This window comes from Oryza brachyantha, chromosome 10 (assembly GCF_000231095.2).
Source record: "Oryza brachyantha chromosome 10, ObraRS2, whole genome shotgun sequence".
NCBI lineage: Eukaryota > Viridiplantae > Streptophyta > Magnoliopsida > Poales > Poaceae > Oryza > Oryza brachyantha.
This window is the reverse complement of record NC_023172.2, coordinates 11,233,540-11,255,212: the sequence shown is the minus strand read 5'-3', so window position 1 is coordinate 11,255,212 and position 21,673 is coordinate 11,233,540. Positions and strand designations below refer to the sequence as shown.

Here is a 21,673-nt window from a genome sequence, read left to right as displayed (position 1 = left end):
AAATATTAAAAGTTCACCTACATGTACATAATATCCATGAGTGCTAGGATTTAACTTAGGTGAGTGGAGTCATATACCCACAATTCCACACCACAATCGTATGTGCTTCCCTCACATTCTTATTACATCTTATCAAACTTAGTGGTGAACTTAGCCAATAAGAAAACAATAATTTACAAAATTATGTAGGAGAATATAACACCCTCGTATTTTTACTTTTTCTTATACTTATAAGCCAACAGTTGAATTTTTAACTTTAAATTTAGTTGATTTTGTGGTTTTTCACCGTAGTTTATTTTTTTTACATTGGCTTTTAGATAATTAAGAATACGTATATAAAAATTTTATTCACAAGTTATTTGTCATTTGCAAGTTATTTGTCATTTGCAAATATACTGTTTAGGTTTTTTTCCATAAAAAGCTAGACAATCACCCCTAGGTATCACTAAATACAAATTTGAATAAATATTGGTTGTTTGGCAAACCTCTAAATCTAAAATAATTCTACAAGTATATTCTTAACTTTTTAATAGCTATAAGCTGATAGATTCATCTCCTAGATAATTATATCTTACAATAGGCACAATGTCAATTTACTAGCATGGGTCCCAATGTTAGGCATTACTCCCACGGTCGTAAGATATACATGTTGCACTGGTTCATTTCCACGAATGCTAAGAGCATCTTTAGCGTATGTTTTATTAGTAAGATATAAATCTAGACATGTCATAAGATGTTAGTTTAGTCTAGTGTACTCAAAGGTTTAGACTTATAAGCTTAGACTAAGATAAAATTCACTAAGATAAAAAGATATTATCCTTCTCACCTTTCTCTACCATACAATATTACATATTGAGCTATAGTACTTTTTAATCTAAGCATTAGTTGCCTAGATAAGCCATAGGTGCTTAGAAAATTTAGCTTAACACATTTCCTCTAATGTATAGCATCCATCTTATATATTTCTTTCTCTTTATGCACCTTTTTAAAAACACAAATCGTAGCTGCTCTAAAGCTTTCTACAGATGCTACCGTTCACAATTGAGAAAACAAGGATTTTACGCAAATTTGAGACCTGGCCTACTGCTTGCTAGTCTTTTTCCCTTATTACATTCACGCACGCACGCACGCACACCACACTCCCATATCCACGAGTGCACCTTCGACACGAGCTCGCTCGGAGGAAGTCTTATCGTTTTTCTGACTTCAGTGGCACTCCCTTGTACATGCCCACACGCTGCTTCAGGTCATCTCGGCGTGGCCTGGCGACCGTGTTGTTCGGATCAAAGAGAAGCACCTCCTCGAATGCCTTGAGGGCAGACTTGAGGTCTTTCTTTTGCTCAAATGCGTCCCCAAGGTTGTTCCAAGCTGTCACATAGCCTGGCTGAAGCTCGACGGCCTTTTCGAACTGCTGGATCGCCTTGTCAAGTTTGTTGTCTCGCTTGTAGCTGACTCCCAGGGCGTTGTACACCTGACAGACAAGGAGAAATAGTTAAGAGGGAGCATGAAGGATTCTACTTTAGGCCTCATTTGGATGGTCCTACTCCTGTACATGTTCAGGATTTTGGACCCTCCAAATGACGCCTTACGCCCCTGATGGATCTTCTCATCTCAGATGGACACATTTCAACTTTGGTCAGAAAATTCTACATGATTATGAAAACAACACACATCATTTTTTTTACAATGCATAAACATCAAGTTGTATTTTTTGATATATGTAACAATTTTCTCATGATGACCCAGAAGGCATTGGATGATAACGTTGCTGCTAGTCTTCCCGTAATTTCTGTAACTCTGCTCCAGTAGGGTATAGTTAGCTGTTCTTCAACAGCTTTTTTTTCCTTTTTTCTTCCGCGACCTCTGGTCGTTTGTACTTTGTTGTGCATTCTCTCCTTAATGAAATTTCGGGTGGCTTTCCTTGCCAACCCCGGCAAAAAAAAAAATTCTCATGATGATAAGACATCTGTTGACTAGATTGCAGGATATTGCACCTAGCAGTTGAGGATATCTGACCTGTGCGAGATCTTGCTCATCTCTATCCCATTTTTGGATCGCTTGCTGTAGATATTTGATAGCAGCAGGGTAAAATTTTCTCCGTAGCATGACTGCTCCAAGCTCAAAATACTCAGTAGCACTTGCATCACCACTTCTCACTTGTTCCTAGTAAAGTTTGATGGTAACTTTCAGTCCATCCAACAGATAACAGAATAACTGATAGGCCACTGTATAGGACATGGCAGTGATGTCCATTATGAAGCAAAGGAGCATCAACTATAAATTCATTTCTACAAAGAAAAACTGTTCCAGGCTTTCAGGCAACTCTTATGAACAAGTAGCATCAGTTATAGGAGGATTTTCCCTACAATGACCTCGTGTTACCCTGATATGAGAATTTATACTCTATGCCTCCTGTACAACATTATAAATACTTGCTAATTTCTTCCATTGTTCATCGTCTACAACAAACTAAACTTTTATATTTCAAAGTGTATTTTGATTCTGACAGGTTTTGAATATAGAATTGACCTGTGGTAGTACTGTTAGACGCATATTTACCTGCAACTCTTTGGCAGAAAGATCAAGCTCTCTGCGGACAAGAACCTGACGAATGACAAAAAATGTACCAGCACCAAGCAGACCAAGCAGTATGAGAAGATAAGACAACTGAATTCCAAGCTCAAATAGCTCCCCAACCTCATAAACCATGTTTATATTTGTTCCTTCATCAGCCTGTGCTGTTCGTGCAAAACTTAACCATGCCATAGTGGAACATGGAAATGTACCGAGTTGCAGCAGCAATTTTCTGTATATCTTCGTGCCGAATGCTTCTGGTGAAAAGGCACATCATACAGACATATATCAGCAAAACAAAAGTATACCCAAATGGGTGGTGGCTAGAAATATTATTGAGGTAAATTTGTTTTCTGAAACAGGAGGGAGAAGAGAGCCCAAGCTTCATTTCTAGGAACGCATGAACACTTGCAGAGTTATTTTATTGAAGTAGACAGTGGCCTAACCAATTTTGTTTTATATACAGAAGCTAGTAATATTCATATACATCTCATAACATTCTATTTAGCTAGTAATGTTCATACACACTTTATAGCATTTTATTTCAAGCAGATAATTTAACACCAAGAAGGACAGATCTATACATAAGAGGAGATTTTTACCTTTAGTTGACTAAACAAACATGATTTTCCAACTTCTACCTTTTCTCTTTCTATAATCTATAATTTAATGAGTATACATTATCCATGAGTTCTATACGAGAGAAAGATGAAGATATTGAGAGCGTCAGATTATACTCAACAGTAGCACGGAATTATGGTGCACCAACACCATTAACTACAATCAAGTAGTATGATAAAGAACATATATTATCCATTCGTTGATAATTATCCAACCTTAAGAATGAGAACTGCTTATATGTGCAGCCCCAAATAGAAGAAACTTACCTTCTATTTTTGCTGGACGAAAAACATCCGCTCCTTTGTTGATGCTCTGCCTTCCTTAGCAATAAGGAAACAAATCCCAAATAAGATTGGTTGTGAAATCGAAACATGGTGAAAAAGTTAAGATTGGATCTGAAAAGATAGGTGATTGAAATGATCAACTTTATGTTTGTGAAAGCAACCATACAAGCTCAAGAACATGCCTAACATGTTAAGTAAAAAAATCAGGCTTACAGTCTAACTATATTATTCAAACACAGAGTAGAGTTAGCAGACATAACAATTAAAGATTGCACTACCAGAACAGTAGAACACAGAATCTCCCAGCTACCTTTCTAGAAGATAACCCCGAAGACAGGTAATTATCCTGAATCAGAACATGTAGGTTTGCTAATTTTCTTCACAGAAATAAAAACAGGCAAGAGTATGACAATACAAAGCTGAGTGTATGCCTTTATGTCAGGGATTGTTGGGCTGTGCCAACCGTTTTCCAAGCCCAGCCCAAGCAAACCCAAGAGGGAAACAACAAAACAACAGAAGCATCACTCCAGGAGGGCATCGAGCAGAAGGACTAGGCGAGCAGAAGCTCTGGGCGGCGGCGGCGACCTGGGCGGCCGGTGGGCACCCCTTGTCAATCTCTCTCTCTCTACCTTCCTCTTCCTAGTCTAGAAGCTTCCAGAACCTTCCACTGCTTGTATTTTCCTATTTCTGTGTTCCTTTCTCTTTTGTTGGAGACTGCCACTTGTACTGGATGTTGGTGATTTGAATTGGTGTTGAGGATTTGAGAACTGGGTTGCTAACACTTTAATGAATTCTTGATGGCAGTGCCAGACACTGCCGCCACAATAGTCTACTGGCCAGTTCCTTCCTTGTCAGTCCTTATTGTGCTTGAGCTCATTCTTCATCTCCATGCACGAAGTTGGAGTTGAACAAAACAAGCTTGGTGCTGCCTCTTATCAAACATACATCTACAAGCCATGTTACCATAATGGACAGGAGGAGGCTACTGCTTGCTGTGGAGGCCAGTGAAGTGGGTGCGTGATTTGAGCTTGCAGATGCCCAAGATGGGGATCAAGCATTCAAGCTTGCAGACGCTCCGTGACTCACGCGAGCAAGTGCAGCGTCCATGAAACACAAGCACATTCGCATTTGACATCTCAACAAGCACGCAGACTTCTCTAATCCCGCGCGAGTGCAGCGTCCACGAAGAGAAATCTAAACAAGAGGGGGGAGTGCACTCACGTCGCCGGCGAGAACGTGGGCGGGGGCGAGGCCGCGGAAGAAGCGGGGGCCGAGCGAGAGGCCAGTGGCAGCCACGCCCATGCCTGCGGCGCCGCGCATCCCCTTCTCCACCGAGCCCTCGTGCATCCGGAGCCGCCACGTGCGGCGCCGCTCGGCGAGGGCGGAAGCGCGCGTGCCGGGGGCGGAGGGCCCTCGGGGAAAGCGCGCGGCGGCGGCGGCGGCGGCGGCGGCGAGGGGAACGGCGGAGGCGGAGGTGGAGGGGGTGGCCATCGTGGCCGGAAATGGGAGGGAGGGGTTTTGGATAAGGATAGCGCGGCTTTTGAGTTTCGACGAGAAAAATCGACAAAAATGCCAATTTCTCAGATTGTGTGTGATAAACTCACAAGGCACTCATAGTTCAACAATGATGTTTCTTACTTTCTTTTTCAATGAACTGTTAGATAATTCAATTCAATCATAACACAATAGATTACGAATTTAAACCCTAATCAGCACATGATCACCAATTAATTCAAATGCGAAAAACTAAATAACCTGTAGGTGAAACCATCTCATTCCCTTCTTTTCTTTTCCTCAATTCCGTCTTCTTTCCTTCGTCTCCGGCAAGATTAGGTCGCCGGTGATCTGATTTGAATCTCCGACCTTCGGGTCTCCAACGGCACTGCCCTGGAATCGCCGCACGAAACCCTTCCAGCGCTTCTCTGATCGGGAGAGCTTGATTTCGAATTTCTGGTTTAGAGAATAAGCGACACGAGCGTCCCCGTGGGCTCCTCTTCTTTTTATATAGCACTGGTGAGCCTCGGGGGCTTTTCCTAATCCGATTCTGACCCGTAACCACCGATCGCAGTTACAGCCCATAAGGGTTACGAATTTCAGAGTTAGAGATGGATTACGGATAGGATTACGGTGGTTATATCCTTTCCTAAATATCGGCTAACCGATAAATCAACCAACATTCTCCCCTTGATTTAGAGGTTAATTACAAGTTCATCATACAATACAGCTCCCTAAAGCAATGTGTCACAACAACATTTCGCATCATTGAGACGACAAGACTTATAGTTCACAATATCATACGAATAAACCCTTGATTAATTAAGCGGGTGTTGATTGAACTTAATTGCCCCAGTTTCCAGGATCTTTATTCAAGGTCATTACACAATCCCATGTTGGCCACATGTTCTTTGAACAAGTTGGGAGGTAAGCCTTTAGTTAACGGATCCGCAAGCATTGATTTAGTGTTTATGTATTCAATTTTGATTGTTTGATCCTGTACTCTATCTTTCACAACATGGTATTTAATGTCAATGTGTTTGGCAGCTTCACTTGACTTGTTGTTACTCGTATAGAACACTGCGGCCTCATTGTCGCAGTATATCGTCAGTGGTCTTTCAATGCTATCAACCACTTGTAATCCCGGGATAAAATTTTTAAGCCATACAGCCTGCCCCGTTGTGTGATAACATGCCACAAATTCTGCCTGCATTGTCGACGATGCAGTTAGTGTTTGTTTAGTACTTTTTCATGAAATGGCTCCCCCCGCAAGAGTGTATATATAACCAGAAGTAGATTTCTTGGTATAAACACCCTGCGAAGTCAGCATCCGAATAGCCTATAACTTCAAGCTTATCAGATTTTCTGTATGTGAGCATGTAATGTTTAGTTCCTTGCAAATAACGCAATACTTTCTTTACTGCCTTTCAGTGGTCCATACCTGGTTTAGACAGATATCTGCCAAGCATCCCGGTTACAAACGCCAAGTCTGGTCGCGTACAAACTTGAGCATACATCAAGCTTCCGACAGCTGAAGCATATGGTACCTTAGTCATTTCTTTTTCTTCCAATTCATTTCTCGGACTTTGGAATGAACCAAACTTGTCCCCTTTCATAATTGGAGCAGGTGATGTCGAGCATTTGCTCATATTATATCTTTCAAATACTCTGGAAATATATGATTTCTGTGATAAACCTAGCACCCCTTTGGACCTGTCTCGGTGAATTCTAATACCCAAAACGTATGATGCATCACCGAGATCTTTCATATCAAATTTCGATGACAAAAATTCCTTGGTTTCTCACAGCAGATTCTTGTCACTGCTTGCTAATAAAATGTCATCTACATAGAGTACTAGTATAATGAATTTCCCACCTTTAATTTTGGTATAAATACAGTTGTCCACCTTATTTTCCTTAAATCCGAATTTCTTGATAATTTCATCGAACTTATGGTTCCATTGCCTTGACGCCTGTTTAAGTCCATAGATGGATTTCTTAAGCTTGCATCCCATATGGCTCTTTCCTTCCACAACAAAACCTTCCGGTTGAGCCATGTAAACATTTTCATTTAAGTCGCCATTTAGAAATGCTGTTTTCACATCCATTTGATGGAGTTGTAAATCATAATGTGCCACTAGCGCCATGACAATTCTGAATGAGTCTTTCTTAGAGACAGGAGAGAATGTTTCATTGTAATCAATTCCTTCTCTCTGCGAAAAACCCTTTGCCACAAGCCTTGCTTTGAATCGTTCGATATTTCCTTTGGAGTCCAATTTAGTTTTGTAGACCCATTTGCAGCCTACTGTTTTTACTCCTTTAGGAATTTCTACTAGATCCCACACTTTATTTTGGCTCATTGATTTGAGTTCATCTTCCATGGCTTGAACCCACTTGGATGAATTTTTACTGCTTATGGCTTCTTTAAATGAGGTGGGGTCGTCTACCTTCCCAATATCTTCACCCATGTAAATTTCATAATAATCAGGGATGGCAGATCTCCTGTTCCGTTGTGATCGTCTTAATTCTTGATTTTCATTATTGACCACAGACGGTTCAGGATCAGGTTGCGGAATCTCTTCTTCATTATGTATCACAGGACTCTGTTGAGGCTCATTATTTTCATGGGTTTCAATATTTTCCTCAGCAGTAGCCGTAGCGCCAACTGTGGGAACTACAGTTTGTGGTACATTATGAAAAATAGGGACATTATTCTCTTGGATTTCCAGAGGAGAAGAAACACTCACCCGAATTTCCTCGAGATTAATTTCCCTTTCCTGTGAGCTCCCCATTTCATAATTTTCCAAGAAGACAGCGTGTCTGGTTTCTACAAATTTAGTGACACGGTCTGGATAGTAAAATCGATATCCCTTAGAATGTGACGGGTAACCGATAAAATGACAGCTCACAGTCTTGGGGTCAAGTTTCTTCAATTGGGGGTTGAATAATTTCGCTTCTGCACGGCAGCCCCATACTTTCAAATAATTTAATGTCGGTTTTCTTCCGGTCCACAGTTCATACGGAGTTTTCGGCACGGACTTGCTTGGAACTCTGTTTAGTATGTGTGCAGCCGTTTTTAATGCCTCAATCCATAATTTATTTGATAAGTTGGAGTGACTAAGCATGCTCCGCACCATCTCCATGAGTGTGCGGTTGCGTCTTTCTGCCACTCTATTTTGTTGAGGCTCCCCAGGCATGGAATATTGTGCAATAATCCCATGAATCTGAAGATATTGAGCAAATGGACCAGGACTTTGCCCAAATGAGCATGTTTCCCATAGTACTCACCACCACGGTCTGATCTCACTATTTTAATTTTTGCGTTGTGCTGGTTTTCAACTTCTGCTTTGAATATTTTGAATTTTTCGAGAGATTCAGAACGATCGCTTATGGGGTAAATATATCCATAACGGGAGTAATCATCCGTAAATGTAATGAATGAATCAAAACCATCTACAGATGTCACTGGGAACGATCCACAAATATCAGTGTGAATTATTTCTAGTGGACTCGTGCTCCTAGTGGCTCCTTTCTTAATTGATTTAGCAAATTTTCCTTTAACGCAATCTATGCAATGATCAGCGTCAGAAAAATCTAAGGGGAGTAATAATTCTTCTTTAATGAGACGTTCGATTCTCCCCCTAGAAATGTGGCATAAGCGACAGTGCCACAATTTCGATGAAGTCTCATTTTTATCATTGCAGGCATTTATGACATTCATCACAGTATGATCCAAAGAGAACAAGTAGAGTTTGTCTCGCACGAAGGCAAGACCAATTACTTTATTTAGATGCTTAATGTAACAAGTTCTCTTGGAAAAATAACAGTCATATCCTGACTCTGCTAGGACCCTGACTGAAATAAGATTTCTTTTAACGGAAGGAGCAACTAAGACATTATTAAGTATTAAATTGTAGCCACTGGGAAGCTTGAGTGCGAGGTCTCCAACAGCCTCCACTTCAATCTCTGCTCCATCAGCTACTCCTAGGATGTGCTCCCCTTTTCTTAGCGTCTGGACGCCATTCAATCCCTGTAATGAATTAGTAACATGCACGGTGGCACCTGAGTCAACCCACCAAGAATTCCGGGAAAACTCAATATATAGGGATTCATTAACGTTGGAAATTTCATTAATTTCATTTATACCTTTACGGGCCAACCACTCCTTGAAGCGGGGGCAGTCTTTGTGCCAATGTCCATCACTGTCACAGAAAGTGCAGTGAGGATTCTTGAATTTTGGCCCAGCTGAAGGTTGAGCAGTTGATTGAGCAGCCTTACTCCCTCCTTGTTTCGGAGGATGAGGTGGCTTGCCCTTTTTCTTTGATCCAGAGGCTTCTCCTTGATGGAACTTCCTCTTGCCCTTAGAGTTGACGAGGTTGAGCTGGCCAATGTGTTTCTGCCTTTTGGCCTTTTGACGCTCTTCCTCTTCCACTGCGTGGGAGATAAGCTCTAAAATGGTCCACTTTTCTCTTTGAGTATTGTAGTGAATTTTGAACGGATCATAATCAGAGTTTAGTGAGTTCAGGATGAAATGAACAAGATAGGCTTCCGAAATTTTCATGTCCATCGTTTTTAGTTGATGAGCCATGTGTGACATTTCCATGATGTGTTGTCGGATGCCTTTCTTTCCATCATAGACAGAAGAGCCCATTTTCATGATAAGAGTACTGGCATAGGTTTTGGTACACGCCTTGTAGTTCGATTCAATGTTTGCCAGGTACGTCTTAACATTGTCAGAGTCAGCAATCCCCCCTATAATAGAAGGAGAGATGTTGCTCTTGATGTACATTAGGGACACTCTGTTTGATTCCTCCCAAGCGGGCCACTTTTCATCGTAAGCCCACTTGAGATTGGTGTATTCCTCATCATTCTCATCCATGAAGTCAGCTAATTTTGGCTTCACGGGTGGATCCTCTCTAAGTGCGAGATCATTTTCCAACAGCCCCAAATTCAGGAGCATGTTGTTTTTCCATTCAGCATAATTAGCCCCATCAAGTGGCTCAATCCTTTTGAGCTGTGACAAAGCTGCAGATGACAATTTATACTATAAAACATTTGATCAAAATAAAATAATATGTGTATAATACTTCTCCAAATCTAATCACCGTTGGGCAGAAAAGACTTAGAAAAATAAAATAAATCCTTAATTATATCACCGTTGGGCAGAAACAATCAAGGAAGAATTAATCAAATTTAAATTGACGTGAAATCATAAATAACGTTGGTCAACAAATAACTTCACATCATAAATTCTTTCTAGCAAACTTTCCGTTGGTTCCATTTGACTAGAAATAATTTTCTGAGCAATAAAATATATTTTATCAATTTTTTTAATTTAATTTTAAACAGCCCATAACAAGGTATAAACTAATTTATGGAATAAAAAATAATCATTTTTTTATTATTTTTTTTAGCCTGTCCATTTATCGGGCCGGCCCACGAGAGGCCGGCCCATTAGGCAGCGCGTGCGTAGGGGCACCGGCCCACATGGCCGAGTCGGCCCATGAGCGCCGACGGCCCTTATGATGGCGGCGGCCCAGGAATAAGGGCGCTCGGCCCGTGGCCGTCTGATCTGATCGGACGGCCAGGATTTGGTGCGACGAGATCAAAAAAAAACCCCGCGACCGAAACCCTAACCCTAGCCGCTTTTCACTCTTCGGATTCCTCTCTCTCTCCTCTTTCTCTGGCGGCGGGCAGCGAGCGCCCGGCGCTGGATGGCGGCGGCGGTCCGGCGAGGAGGGCGCACGCCCGTCGCCCGTCGGCTGGGGGGGCGAACGCGCCCGAAGGCAGCGGCGCCCAAGCCGGCCGTTTCCCGTCGGTACGGAGGTCCGGCGACGGTGACGGCGCACGTGCGGCGGAGCCGACGTGGCCGGAGGAGGAGAGCGGAGGCGTCGGCGCGGCGGTCCGGCGGGGAGGGCGCGCGCCGGAAGCGTGGACCATCACCCACCGGCTGGGGGGGCAAGCTCGCCCGAAGGCGGCGGAGCCCAAGCCGGCCGTTCCCGTCGGTACGGAGACCCGACGACGGTGACGGCGCACGCACGGCGGAGCCGGCGTGGCCGGAGGAGGAGAGCGGAGGCGGTGGCGCCCTTGCGCCGGCGCGCGGCAACCACGCACGCGCGCGTGCCACGCACGGGTCGAAGCCCGCTCGGCGGCGGCGGCGGTGGATGGCGGCCGATCCCCGGCGCAAATAGCGGCGGCACCGGCGCACGCACGGATGGGCGAAGCCCACCCGACGGCGACGGCGACGACCGGCATTGCTCCGGTGAGCTTTCTTCAATCCGAAGCCGGATCGAATAGATTGGTTGACTGTAATTTGATCTAGGGTTTGAGGTTTTGATTTCTCGGTTTGGAATTCGAATCAACAACAGTGTATGCAGCTAACTCGAATCCTTCACCGATTAGATTAATTAACAGACCGAAAAACAATCAATTGATTCATAATCAATCAGTGATGGGATCAAATCCGATTAGGATTGCTCTGATACCACAATGTTAGATAATTCAATTCAATCATAAACAATAGATTACGAATTTAAACCCTAATCAGCACATGATCACCAATTAATTCAAATGCGGAAAACTAAATAACCTGCAGGTGAAGCCATCTGATTCCCTTCTTTTCTTTTGCTCAATTCCGTCTTCTTTCCTTCGTCTCCGGCAAGATTAGGTCGCCGGTGATCTGATTTGAATCTCCGACCTTCGGGTCTCCAACGGCACTGCCCTGGAATCGCCGCACGAAACCCTTCCAGCGCTTCTCTGATCGGGAGAGCTTGATTTCGAATTTCTGGTTTAGAGAATAAGCGACACGAGCGTCCCCGTGGGCTCCTCTTCTTTTTATATAACACTGGTGAGCCTCGGGGGCTTTTCCTAATCCGATTCTGACCCGTAACCACCGATCGCAGTTACAGCCTATAAGGGTTACGAATTTCAGAGTTAGAGATGGATTACGGTGGTTATATCCTTTCCTAAATATCGGCTAACCGATAAATCAACCAACATGAACAAGTCATATTGTTTCAATAGATGGAAACTCGGTTTCATGGTATACAACGAAATGTGTTTCAAAGTGTGTTTTGATTGTTTCATCATCTTAATAGTTTAAACATTTTTCAGTAAACAATGCAACATATTTTTTATATGTGGTGAATAAATCTACCATTTGAATAGCTTGAACATTTTTCCAGAGATAAACAATGGAACACTTTCTTTATATGTGATGAGTAAAAATCGGGCGTCCAATTTGCAAAGGGCCCACAAGAGTATGTCCAGATTTGTAGGCAAAATTAGGGGTTGTTTAGACGGGGCTAAACTTTTTAGCCCCATGTCACATCGGATATTTGGATACTAATTTAAAGTATTAAATATATATTAATAAAACACCAATTTCATAAATGAGTGGTAATCCGTGAGATGAATTTTTTAAGCCTAATTAATCTATAATTAGAGCATGTTTGCTGTAGCGCCACATAGACTAATCATGGATTAATTAGGCTCAATAGATTCGTCTCGCGAATTAGTCCAAGATTATGAATGAGTTTTATTATTAGTCTATATTTACTATTTATAATAAGCGTCCAATCATTTAAAAATAAATAAGTTTCTTATCCCAAACACCACCTCAATGTCTCTTTGGAATGGAGGTAGATAGTCTCCTGGAACTATTTCATGTCCAGTCAAGTTGAGGCCCTTAAAAAACCTCTCAAACTACTTCATCTGTAATGCCTCGTTCAATTTGCATTTTTTTTCAAAAACATCATCTCGGATATACGGACACACATTTGAAGTATTAAACGTAGTCTAATTAGAAAATAAATTATAGATTCCGCTAAGAAACGGCGAAATGAATCTTTTGAGCCTAATTAATCCATCATTAACACATGTAGGTTACTGTAGCACTTATGGCTAATCACGTACTAACTAGACTCAAAAGATTCGTATCACGATTTCTCCCATAACTATATAATTAGTTTTATTGTTTATGTATATTTAATGTTCTGTTTAAATGTCCAAAAATTCGATACTAAGTTTTTGTAAAATAGAAACTAAACATGGCCTTGTGGTATATTGGTAAACCTACAGAAAACAGCTGGATTGCATATACATGCATTGAAATTCTGTCTTGGTGTCCGAACGCCTGAAAATCATTTACTTGACATTTCCCCTATACTAGGGGTTGCTCCTTTTTTTTCAAAAAAGGGGGAAAAATAGTTACTGGCTAACGCCAGCCTGAATTATATATATTGCACAAAGTCTCTTATAATTCAATGGCACTAGTTATCAACCGGATCATGAACACTTTGTGCAATATTACCCTAATTGTGTTCGATTAGCACAGAAATGAAGTTCCACTTCGAAGCATTCAGCTGCCATGCATAGAAGAACTCAAGTTGCATCCATTAGAGTTCATCTGAAATTTCTCAGGAGCAGAAGTATGAGTCATGCAGTTCGTTGCATACGTAACAGCACAATAGTTTACCGTTCACCATACGACGTCCAGCCATGAGCCATCCAAAGGTTGAGGATAGGTTACAGGCCCTCGAATTTAACAAAATAACTACCACCTTACACATACGGTACGCATGTCCTACTATGTTACAGACCATGAAACTAAAGCTTAAAAGTCCACCGATGTTCATAGCTCATATATAGCATCCAGACAAAAGCCTCTTGCTATCACGGTTCATCAGGGTCAGGAGCAATCCTAGGCCTGTTTCTACGAGCTGGCGATAGCAACACTACGATTACTACTGGTTATGGTTACTGCTACCGTAGGAGTGTGAATTTCACCAAACTGGGAACAGAGGGCCTGTACATCCCTTGTTACCGTCGGGGACGCTGTTGTAGCGGTAGAGATGGTTGGACAGCTCCCAGCTCCAATCCTCCTTCCTCGACACCTTCATCGGCGGCCACCGATTGATCCTCACGTAATGATCCCTGATCTGCCCATCGCCAGCAAAGCTTGTTATGATCGTGTACGTGCACTCATGGCCACCCCATACAGCATCATGAGGATCTGCGCTGTGGTAACCATCAGGGTGGAAGTACCGTCGCATCGGTGGACCAGTATGTTTCCATGACGGATCAAGGTTTCTCCAGTATTCTGGCGCTGCCTGCACAGGCAAAGGAAAAATGGACTATGACTTCATGATTAAGTGAATAATTACCAGAGGTGTAGAATGTTTAATATTTTGGCACTACGCAGGCAATTATAGTATTACAACTCATTTGCAAAACAAAATTTTAGCTCTTATTAAAAACTAAAGCAAATGTGTTGGCTTTAAGCCCTTTTCTGGTAATGCTTAACTATATCATCAAATGATATACTTTGAACAGATATCTGCATGTTGCGCACAGTGGAGTGTTGAATTTAAATTTATGGTCATGTACATGACAGATTTTAAGCTCGAAATAAATTTATTCATCAGATCATCATGTAGTTGCTTAGTGTAAGAGAGACAAACACAAGGAGCATTAATGTTTTTTTAATTTTTTGGCGATGTTAAAGAAAAATCAATAGTCAAATTTCACCCTTGACTAGACAAATCAATGAATCAAAGTATACGACCTTTAATTGCCACCATGAAGCATATGCATCAACTCTCCCTCATTGCATTGGGAAGCTAAGACATCTGAAGAAGCTAGACCAGATGCTGACAGTTGTCATGATTCCCATGCATCCATCAAGTGTGGTTGACTAAAACCAGGTGAACTAAAAAACTAGCAAGTCAGTTGTGCAGTAGCAACCACTAGCATTAAGATTTGCAGGCTAATATAAGCACGAATCTAAAAACGTGCAAATTGGATGACATGTTAGCAAAAACTTACTATAGTGAAGCGGAATTCCCAATCATGATCGCAGAGGTCCTCTTTTGTGATCCTAGTCTGAACAAGAAAATAAGCAAAAACAATATAATTTGTCTTGAGAAATATCCTCTTTGTTATTTTCTGTTTGAGGATAAACCAAAAGTGGCAAGCAAATAGAACTCCCCCAAGCCAATATTTTGCAAAGTATGGAACAAAAGAAACAGAAATAGACAAATTATATAGCATAATACTGTCACTGCTTTTGGATTCTGGAAAAAGAAAGGTAAGCAGAACTTGGAGGCCAATTATGATTGATATTCAAAAAGTTATCCTGTTTGTTTAGTGGTGGTGAAAGTACCAGTACAGCCATACTAGTGGCACATCAGCACAAAGCATCGTCATCTTGATATAATGCGTCCATTAATCAGAAGAATAAACTGCTGCCTTGCTGCACTCACCCGTTTGCCATCCATGATGGCCATTGAATAGGTTGATAACCTTGATGCAGTGGGTATCATAGTCAAAAGAGGAATATGTGCCTTTCCCGCCAACATTTCTGCACACTGCAGATGAAACAATGGTCAAGGTCCTATGCATTACTGTGTCAGCAAAGAATGGTGTATTAATCATAGGGACCGACTCGTTAATTAAATTACGGACTTACATTACCTAGGTAAAAAATGCAATATTCCCATACCTTCGTTATTTTAGTATTGGAGACCCACACTTGGAAGCTAAATAAGGCTTTAATTAAGGGATTACTGGGTAGAGTTGGCTGCCGCAGTGCAACCACAGCTGCCGCACGAGCCAAGCTTGCTGCTCTACTGCAGCTGCGGTGCTGCCTCAGCCAGCACAGCCTAAGTCTTTCCATTGGCGTGAGGCATATGACCAACCTTTGACATGAGTGACTTTATTTCCATTGGCGTGAGCAATAAAATCCAAGGAAATTAAAAAAACAATATAGAAGAAACAAATTAAATATATGAACTTTCATATGTATTGGTACTAAGAAAATTCAGGACAATCAATATGAGTAATGCTGAAAATGATGTTCAATAAAAAAATCACAATTATGCTACACCAAGATCTATTGATTGTTAAAATATGAAATATTCACAAAATGCTACCACGTACACCCAATATTGTATGAAAAATAAGAAGGATCACAGCTCAAATTTAGGAATACACAGAGCAAAATGGTAGAAAATCTTCAGAATGATTTTTGTCCCTCATCTGGGAATTGAAGAAACATAATTATCCCTGTCTGAAAGAAAAATACTTGATTTCCTGTTATATCAATTTCACAAAAAAATTGTACGTTTGTCACACACCAGACTCCGTACGTACCTTATCTCGCGCAGCCACAAGCATAATCAACAATGAAGATTTTGCAGCCTTGTCTTTTTGCTTTTGCTCGTGTTTATAAGCCAAAATTTGAATTTTTAACCTTAAAGTTAGAGTTGATTTTGAGACTTTTTCATCGTAGTTTATTTTTCAAACTTCGCTTTTAGATCGCTTTTAACACGTATATAATTGTTTTTATTCATAAATTATTTTCGTTTGCAAATACACCGTTTAACTTTTTCACTAAAAACCCAACCAATCAGCTCCTTGGAATTTATAGAACGACCTTGTTATAAAACCGCCCCGAAATCGTCACCGGAAACTGAACGCGAAAGCACGTAATTAACGACGACACGGTATTATTAACGACGACCTTATTGGTATAGAGCGGTATTAACATACTAAGCGAGTGTGTGCTCTTCTCAGCGGACGAGAATTCTAGAGCTCCTAATTAACGCCATCTAAAATACGACGCTCGATCCTAACAGAGGGCACGAGGGCAGCCAGTGGTCGACGAACCACTCTAGAAGGAACCCCCGAGGCCCCTCGCCGGCAATTCGTCGAACAGAATATGTGCAGGGCTCCACCGAGATGGCAATGAAGGAGGGAAGGAGGGAAGGCGAACCTTGGGTGCCCAGAGGCGGTCGTCGGCGGCGACCCCGCGCCAGGCGCGGGACACCGCGGTGCATCGTGCCACGCTGCGTGCGTCCAGGAGCTCCATCACCCGCCCCATCACCTCCTCCCCGAGAACCTCCACGGGGTCCCTTCCTCCCCCTCCCCTCCCCCTCCTCCTCCCCCTCTTCCGCCTCTCCCACTCCTCCGCCTCCGCCTCCCCGCCCGCCCGCCTCCGCCTCTTCCTCTCCGCCATGGGGGGAGGAGGAGAGCAAGCGAGCGAGCGATCCCACTCAGCTCAGCGTGGGGCCAGCCAGTGCCGCGGCGCGCGTCGCTTGCCTTTTTCGGAAGGTCGCTGGGGGGTGGGGTGGAGGAAGCCGCATTTATTGCCGGACGGACGGCCGGATGAGGGCGGGCTCCGGCGATCCGACGGCGGAGGAGCGGCTGGCGGCGAGGCGAGCCGAGGCGGAGGGGGGCGAGCCTACGTGGCGGCTAGCGTGTCCGGGTGCGCACGTGGGCACACGCATGCGTGGCAACGCGCCTTTTTGTGGGCGATGCTTAGCTCGGAAGTCTGGTATATATACTGATCAGTGCACCGGTGCACTACAGCCGCATGGTTATCACGCTAGATTGGTAGCGTGGACGCTTGCGGGTTCCCGCTATGCGCACACAAACAACACGCTCCATCCAGGGGTGGATCAAGTAAAAATAAATAAATTACAGAGGCTGAACAGCTGCCCTGCGCGAGTACACCCCTACCGCCCTTCACCGTGCCACGCGTGCCAGTCTCCCTGCCACGCCGTTCGTCGCTGTCAACCCCTACCGTGCGCGCAGACCTCCCGCCTCGCCACTCGGCCCGTTTCGTCGTCCATCGTCAGCCGTCGCTCCGCCACTAGCCGTTTGGGATTGGGTAGATGTGAGTGAGAATTAGGTTAGTGTGGTGGGGAGGAGGAGGTGTGAATTAGGATGAGAATGAACGGTTTGGATGGAAACAGATGAAAATGGACGGATGGATGTTAATGGTTGTGTTCCAAGTGGGCTGGGCCAAGGAAATGAATTTACTAGGCTTCATTTCGTAACGGCCCAACTAACTTCATCTTCTACCTCTAGCCACGAACTGAAGAACTCTGTCCCCATCCTATAGAACCATGGAAGAAATTTTTAGGAGGGGCTTCATGAGATTGGCACCGGTAGCGAGGACTCACGACCGCCGTCCCCATGCCACCTCCACCGCTAGCTCCATCTGTTTTAAAAATATAAACATGTATGTAAGTACGTTTAATCATTTATCCTTGTCGGGGAGTGAATTCTTAAGTGTTAATTCATATACGTGCCGTGGGATGTATAGGAATCAAATATGGGGAGGTCAAAGAAAAAAATATTTCTTACAAGTAGATATAAAACATAGAATATAAAATTTAGCATCCACTCAAACCTCTTAAAATTTTCAAATAGATTGATGCATATATGCATTCATATCCCTCCAAGCTGGACAGGGCGTAGCAGCTAATATGGGCCAGTCATGGACCTTGATCCATACGTCATTTTACAACTCTACTTGCTGACAAAGTAGCTCTGGTTAAGTGGATAGGGATGGGCCTAGAATAAATCTAGACACATATTCAAAATATAATGTACAAACACATAGCTCTGGTTAGGGATGAGTATGGTTACTTTTTAGACTTATTTAGATTCATACATATAATAATAAATCTAGACACATATATAAAATATATACATTAATAGATGAATAAATCTAGATAAATTCAGAAAGTCTTATAATATAAAACATTCCTCAACAAAGAAAATGACCTGCCAAATTTAACTGACCGGCATTCAGTAGGGATGGTCGTGTGTCGATGTCGACTCTAATTCAACTAAATAAACTAAACTATATTAGTGAAACTTAGTTTATTTTGTTGAATTAAAGATGACCCTAAGTTACCTACGGGACCCATGTCCATCCCTAGCGTTCAGCAAAAACCCGATTCTGAGAAAATGGCAGCGCGCGGCCGCGGCGGGCGAATTTTGGCGGAGCACGAGGAGATATTTCGACATCGGTCAGGATATACATACATGATACATATGCCGTACAGACGTCGCGGATGACGCGACAAATCAGCAAACGGACGGGGCGTGACTCCCGCCGGTGCCACCGATTTGTCGTCTCTTCTTCTTCCGCCGCTAGGCTGCCAAAAATCCCCAGCCCAACACCAGGAGCAAGCGAGCGAGACATACGTCCGGGACTCCGGGTGCCCCTGCCCCTGCGCGCGCGACGACGACGCGACGAGAGTGAGGGTGAGCCCGCTGCCGATCCCGATATATGCCGGCGTCGGCGGTGGCGGCCGGCAACGGGCAACGCGACAACGATGGCTTTCTCGCCGGGCGGGCAACGCGACAGGCGGCTCCGTTCCCGCCGCGGTGCAATGCATCCATCCATCCATCCAGGGCTAGTGCGTTGCTGCGCCGCAGTCAGGTTTTGCTACGAAAACTCTCTTCTTTCTCGTGATCTTAAGGGCTCTTCCGGCGTAGAACTAAAAGATAAAAGATAAAAGATAGTTTTTATTTGTATTTATTGTTATGTCATTTAAAGCAATTTGTTGAAGTACATGTTATTTATTAAAAAAAGAAACACAAAAATGAAAAAAACTGGTTCATAGTCTGACTGCTTGTAAGAGAGACAATTGGATCATATGATAATAAGATATAAAAATTACGTAAGATAGTTTTTTTACACGGTATTAAACCAAGATAGTTTGTAATACTGTAAGTGGCCTAAATACCTCCTCGCCTCATCCCATTCACTGCTGCTGATATATTTTACCCATCCTTGCCATTTGGCAACGTGCTACCATATTTTTTTCCCCCTCAGGAGGTTCTCTTTTCCTTTATTAGAAATAGTGTTGAGATATTGATGTGATTGTAGTGCTATGTACTGCTTGTCATTATGCATATTGTTATTATACTGTTGCTCATCAATGATGAATTAATGTTATGTCGATTGCATATATACATCACATTCAATTATTTTAATTCGTTTCTATACCAAGTCCGCACCACTTCCGCCATCAAAAAAATCCGCTCCACATCCACGCCTGCTCTAAATCCGTTTAGAAATATGATTTAAGATATGATATGACTACTGTCAGTCTAAATCCAATATATTTGCACCCCTATAGGTACCAATTGTCTTTCTTAAATTAGAAAGCAAAATATCTAAAATTAACACCCAGTCATCATGTCGACTAAATTTCGCTTGCATCACTATCAGAAACCGCGTCGAATCAAAGTATAGGATAATGTTGAGCAAAGAGACTTAAACCAGAAGAAATTTTACGGTATTTGATAAGTACCTAGAAATATATATTCCCCCACTCTATATTATAAAATTTTCTGGCTTTATTTAGATATATCCATGTATTAAATGTATATATTTTAGATTCATTAGCACACATATATGAATCTAGGCAAGACTAGAAAGTCCTATAACATGGAACGGAGAGAATACTAAATTGTTAGTGCAAAATTTTAGTATATATGGTTAACTAGTATATAAATTTTGAGTGTAAATTTTGGTATAAAAAGATATTTTTTTTAGGATGGCATTGTACCCTGGATATCTTTTTAAGAGTGATAAAACGAATCTTAAATCAGTTATTGGTTTAGATCTCGCCACTGCGCTAAGAGGAAAATTAAGAATAGGCTACTCAATACAGTTGGCTTTCATAAAATGCCATCAATTAGAATGTAAGTGCTAAAATGGCACTCAATAGGTTGGGGTTCTCAATAAAATACCACTTTGGGGTGTTTGGAGTTTTTTTAATTCTTTTTCACAGACCAGCCACGCAAAAAGAATGAACTGCCCTGCCTCCTTTCTCCTATCTATCAACACCACACAAGCCCCGCCACGACCGCCCTCTCGCGCCGGCGACGCCCGACGAACCCTCACTCGTCGGCGATGCCCGGCGGTTCCCTCCTCTCCTTAGCCGAGGCCGACCTCGACGTTGGTCGCCTTCACATCGCGCATAAGCACGCCTGCTCCCACAGCCCCGCCGTGGTCGCCCTCCTGCGCCGGAGATGCCCGGCAACCCCTCGCGCCTCCTCTCCCTGGCTGAGGCTAACCTTCACGCCGGCTGCCTCCACGCTGCCCGCCCCAACAGCCCTGCCATGACTGTCCTCCTGCGCTGGCGATGCCCGGTGGCCCCTTGGGCCTCCTCTCCCTGGCGGAGGCCAACCTCCGCGCCGCGCACGAGCACGGCTGCTGCGTCGCCCGCCTCGGCTCAAACTCCCCTTGTCTCTGAAGTTCCCCCTCGCCGACGGAGGTCGATGCTGCGGCAACAATGGCAAACCCACTATCCTTTGGTGCAAAGGAGGCAAGGGCAGTTCTGTCTTTTCACGTGGCAGATCTGTGAAAAAGAATTAAAAAAAGCTTCAAACACCCAAAGTGATATTTTATTAAGAAACCCAGCCTATTAAATGGTATTTTAATAATTATATTCTAATCGATGGTATTTTATGGAAGCCAACCGTATAGAGTAGCATGTTCTTAATTTTCTCCTGCACTAAACACCTACTCCATAGTACATGGCTAGAAGAAAGTATTGATCCCATGATGGAGATGATAAGACAAAGCACTCACGTGTATGCCCTGAATCCGAATGTATAGTAAAAGAAAAGTCGGATTTCAAATCGATTGGTGTACATGGGATTTCTTTATACTACCGCCTACTAGATTAGGGTTGTACAACCCGGATCCTCGGACTTCTCTCGCATCATACTAAGATTTAAGTTCTATTTGGTTTGGAAAATTTTCACAAAAATTTTAGAGAAATTAAACTATACACTGCAAAAATCCCCAAAAATTCATGGGTTACGACCAAGCAGCCCATAGTTTTTGTTTTCACCAGTTTTCTTCCCATGTATGTCTAAGAGAAGGTACA

The 21,673-nt window shown here is 42.9% G+C and overlaps 3 protein-coding genes across 5 annotated transcripts; all 3 read right to left on the bottom strand.

Moving 5' to 3' along the window:
- Nucleotides 1–937: 937 nt before the first annotated feature.
- On the bottom strand, nucleotides 938–5,003 carry LOC121055618 (tetratricopeptide repeat domain-containing protein PYG7, chloroplastic). The gene is made up of 5 exons (XM_040528512.1): nucleotides 4,701–5,003; nucleotides 3,462–3,507; nucleotides 2,560–2,831; nucleotides 2,017–2,163; nucleotides 938–1,471 (listed from the first exon to the last, which is right to left on the bottom strand). Exons 1-5 carry the CDS (start codon nucleotides 4,968–4,970, stop codon nucleotides 1,190–1,192), a joined length of 1,017 nt encoding a protein of 338 aa, XP_040384446.1. The 5' UTR covers nucleotides 4,971–5,003; the 3' UTR covers nucleotides 938–1,189.
- Nucleotides 5,004–8,745: 3,742 nt separating this feature from the next.
- LOC121055604 lies at nucleotides 8,746–9,769 on the bottom strand. The gene is made up of 2 exons (XM_040528477.1): nucleotides 9,120–9,769; nucleotides 8,746–9,003 (listed from the first exon to the last, which is right to left on the bottom strand). Exons 1-2 carry the CDS (start codon nucleotides 9,760–9,762, stop codon nucleotides 8,948–8,950), a joined length of 699 nt encoding a protein of 232 aa, XP_040384411.1. The 5' UTR covers nucleotides 9,763–9,769; the 3' UTR covers nucleotides 8,746–8,947.
- A 3,524-nt stretch (nucleotides 9,770–13,293) lies between these two features.
- On the bottom strand, nucleotides 13,294–17,202 carry LOC102712936. 3 transcript variants are annotated; one of them, XM_006661770.3, is made up of 4 exons: nucleotides 16,747–17,202; nucleotides 15,236–15,340; nucleotides 14,799–14,855; nucleotides 13,294–14,083 (listed from the first exon to the last, which is right to left on the bottom strand). In XM_006661770.3, exons 1-4 carry the CDS (start codon nucleotides 16,987–16,989, stop codon nucleotides 13,757–13,759), a joined length of 732 nt encoding a protein of 243 aa, XP_006661833.2. In that variant the 5' UTR covers nucleotides 16,990–17,202; the 3' UTR covers nucleotides 13,294–13,756. The 3 variants fall into 3 exon arrangements, 2 of the variants coding, with proteins under 2 accessions (XP_006661833.2, XP_015697180.1); XM_015841694.2 differs by lacking the exon at nucleotides 16,747–17,202 and adding an exon at nucleotides 15,475–15,870 and having other exon boundaries at nucleotides 13,601–14,083; XR_005812653.1 differs by lacking the exon at nucleotides 16,747–17,202 and adding an exon at nucleotides 14,539–14,682 and having other exon boundaries at nucleotides 13,998–14,083; nucleotides 15,236–15,880.
- Between the last annotated feature and the right edge of the window lie 4,471 nt (nucleotides 17,203–21,673).

Excerpts from the sequence above, each read along its gene's own strand:
- LOC102712936 (XM_006661770.3), bottom strand. The coding sequence starts at position 16,989 with ATGGCGGAGAGGAAGAGGCGGAGGCGGGCGGGCGGGGAGGCGGAGGCG. Across the intron at positions 15,341-16,746 it reads ACCGCCTCTGGGCACCCAAG|TGTGCAGAAATGTTGGCGGG; the intron begins GTTCGCCTTCCC and ends TTTCATCTGCAG. Across the intron at positions 14,084-14,798 it reads GGGAATTCCGCTTCACTATA|GCAGCGCCAGAATACTGGAG; the intron begins GTAAGTTTTTGC and ends TTGCCTGTGCAG.
- LOC121055618 (XM_040528512.1), bottom strand. The coding sequence starts at position 4,970 with ATGGCCACCCCCTCCACCTCCGCCTCCGCCGTTCCCCTCGCCGCCGCC. Across the intron at positions 2,832-3,461 it reads TCGTCCAGCAAAAATAGAAG|AAGCATTCGGCACGAAGATA; the intron begins GTAAGTTTCTTC and ends CCTTTTCACCAG. Across the intron at positions 2,164-2,559 it reads TTTCTGCCAAAGAGTTGCAG|GAACAAGTGAGAAGTGGTGA; the intron begins GTAAATATGCGT and ends AAACTTTACTAG.
- LOC121055604 (XM_040528477.1), bottom strand. The coding sequence starts at position 9,762 with ATGTACATCAAGAGCAACATCTCTCCTTCTATTATAGGGGGGATTGCT. Across the intron at positions 9,004-9,119 it reads GGAGTGGTTGGCCCGTAAAG|GGATTGAATGGCGTCCAGAC; the intron begins GTATAAATGAAA and ends AATTCATTACAG.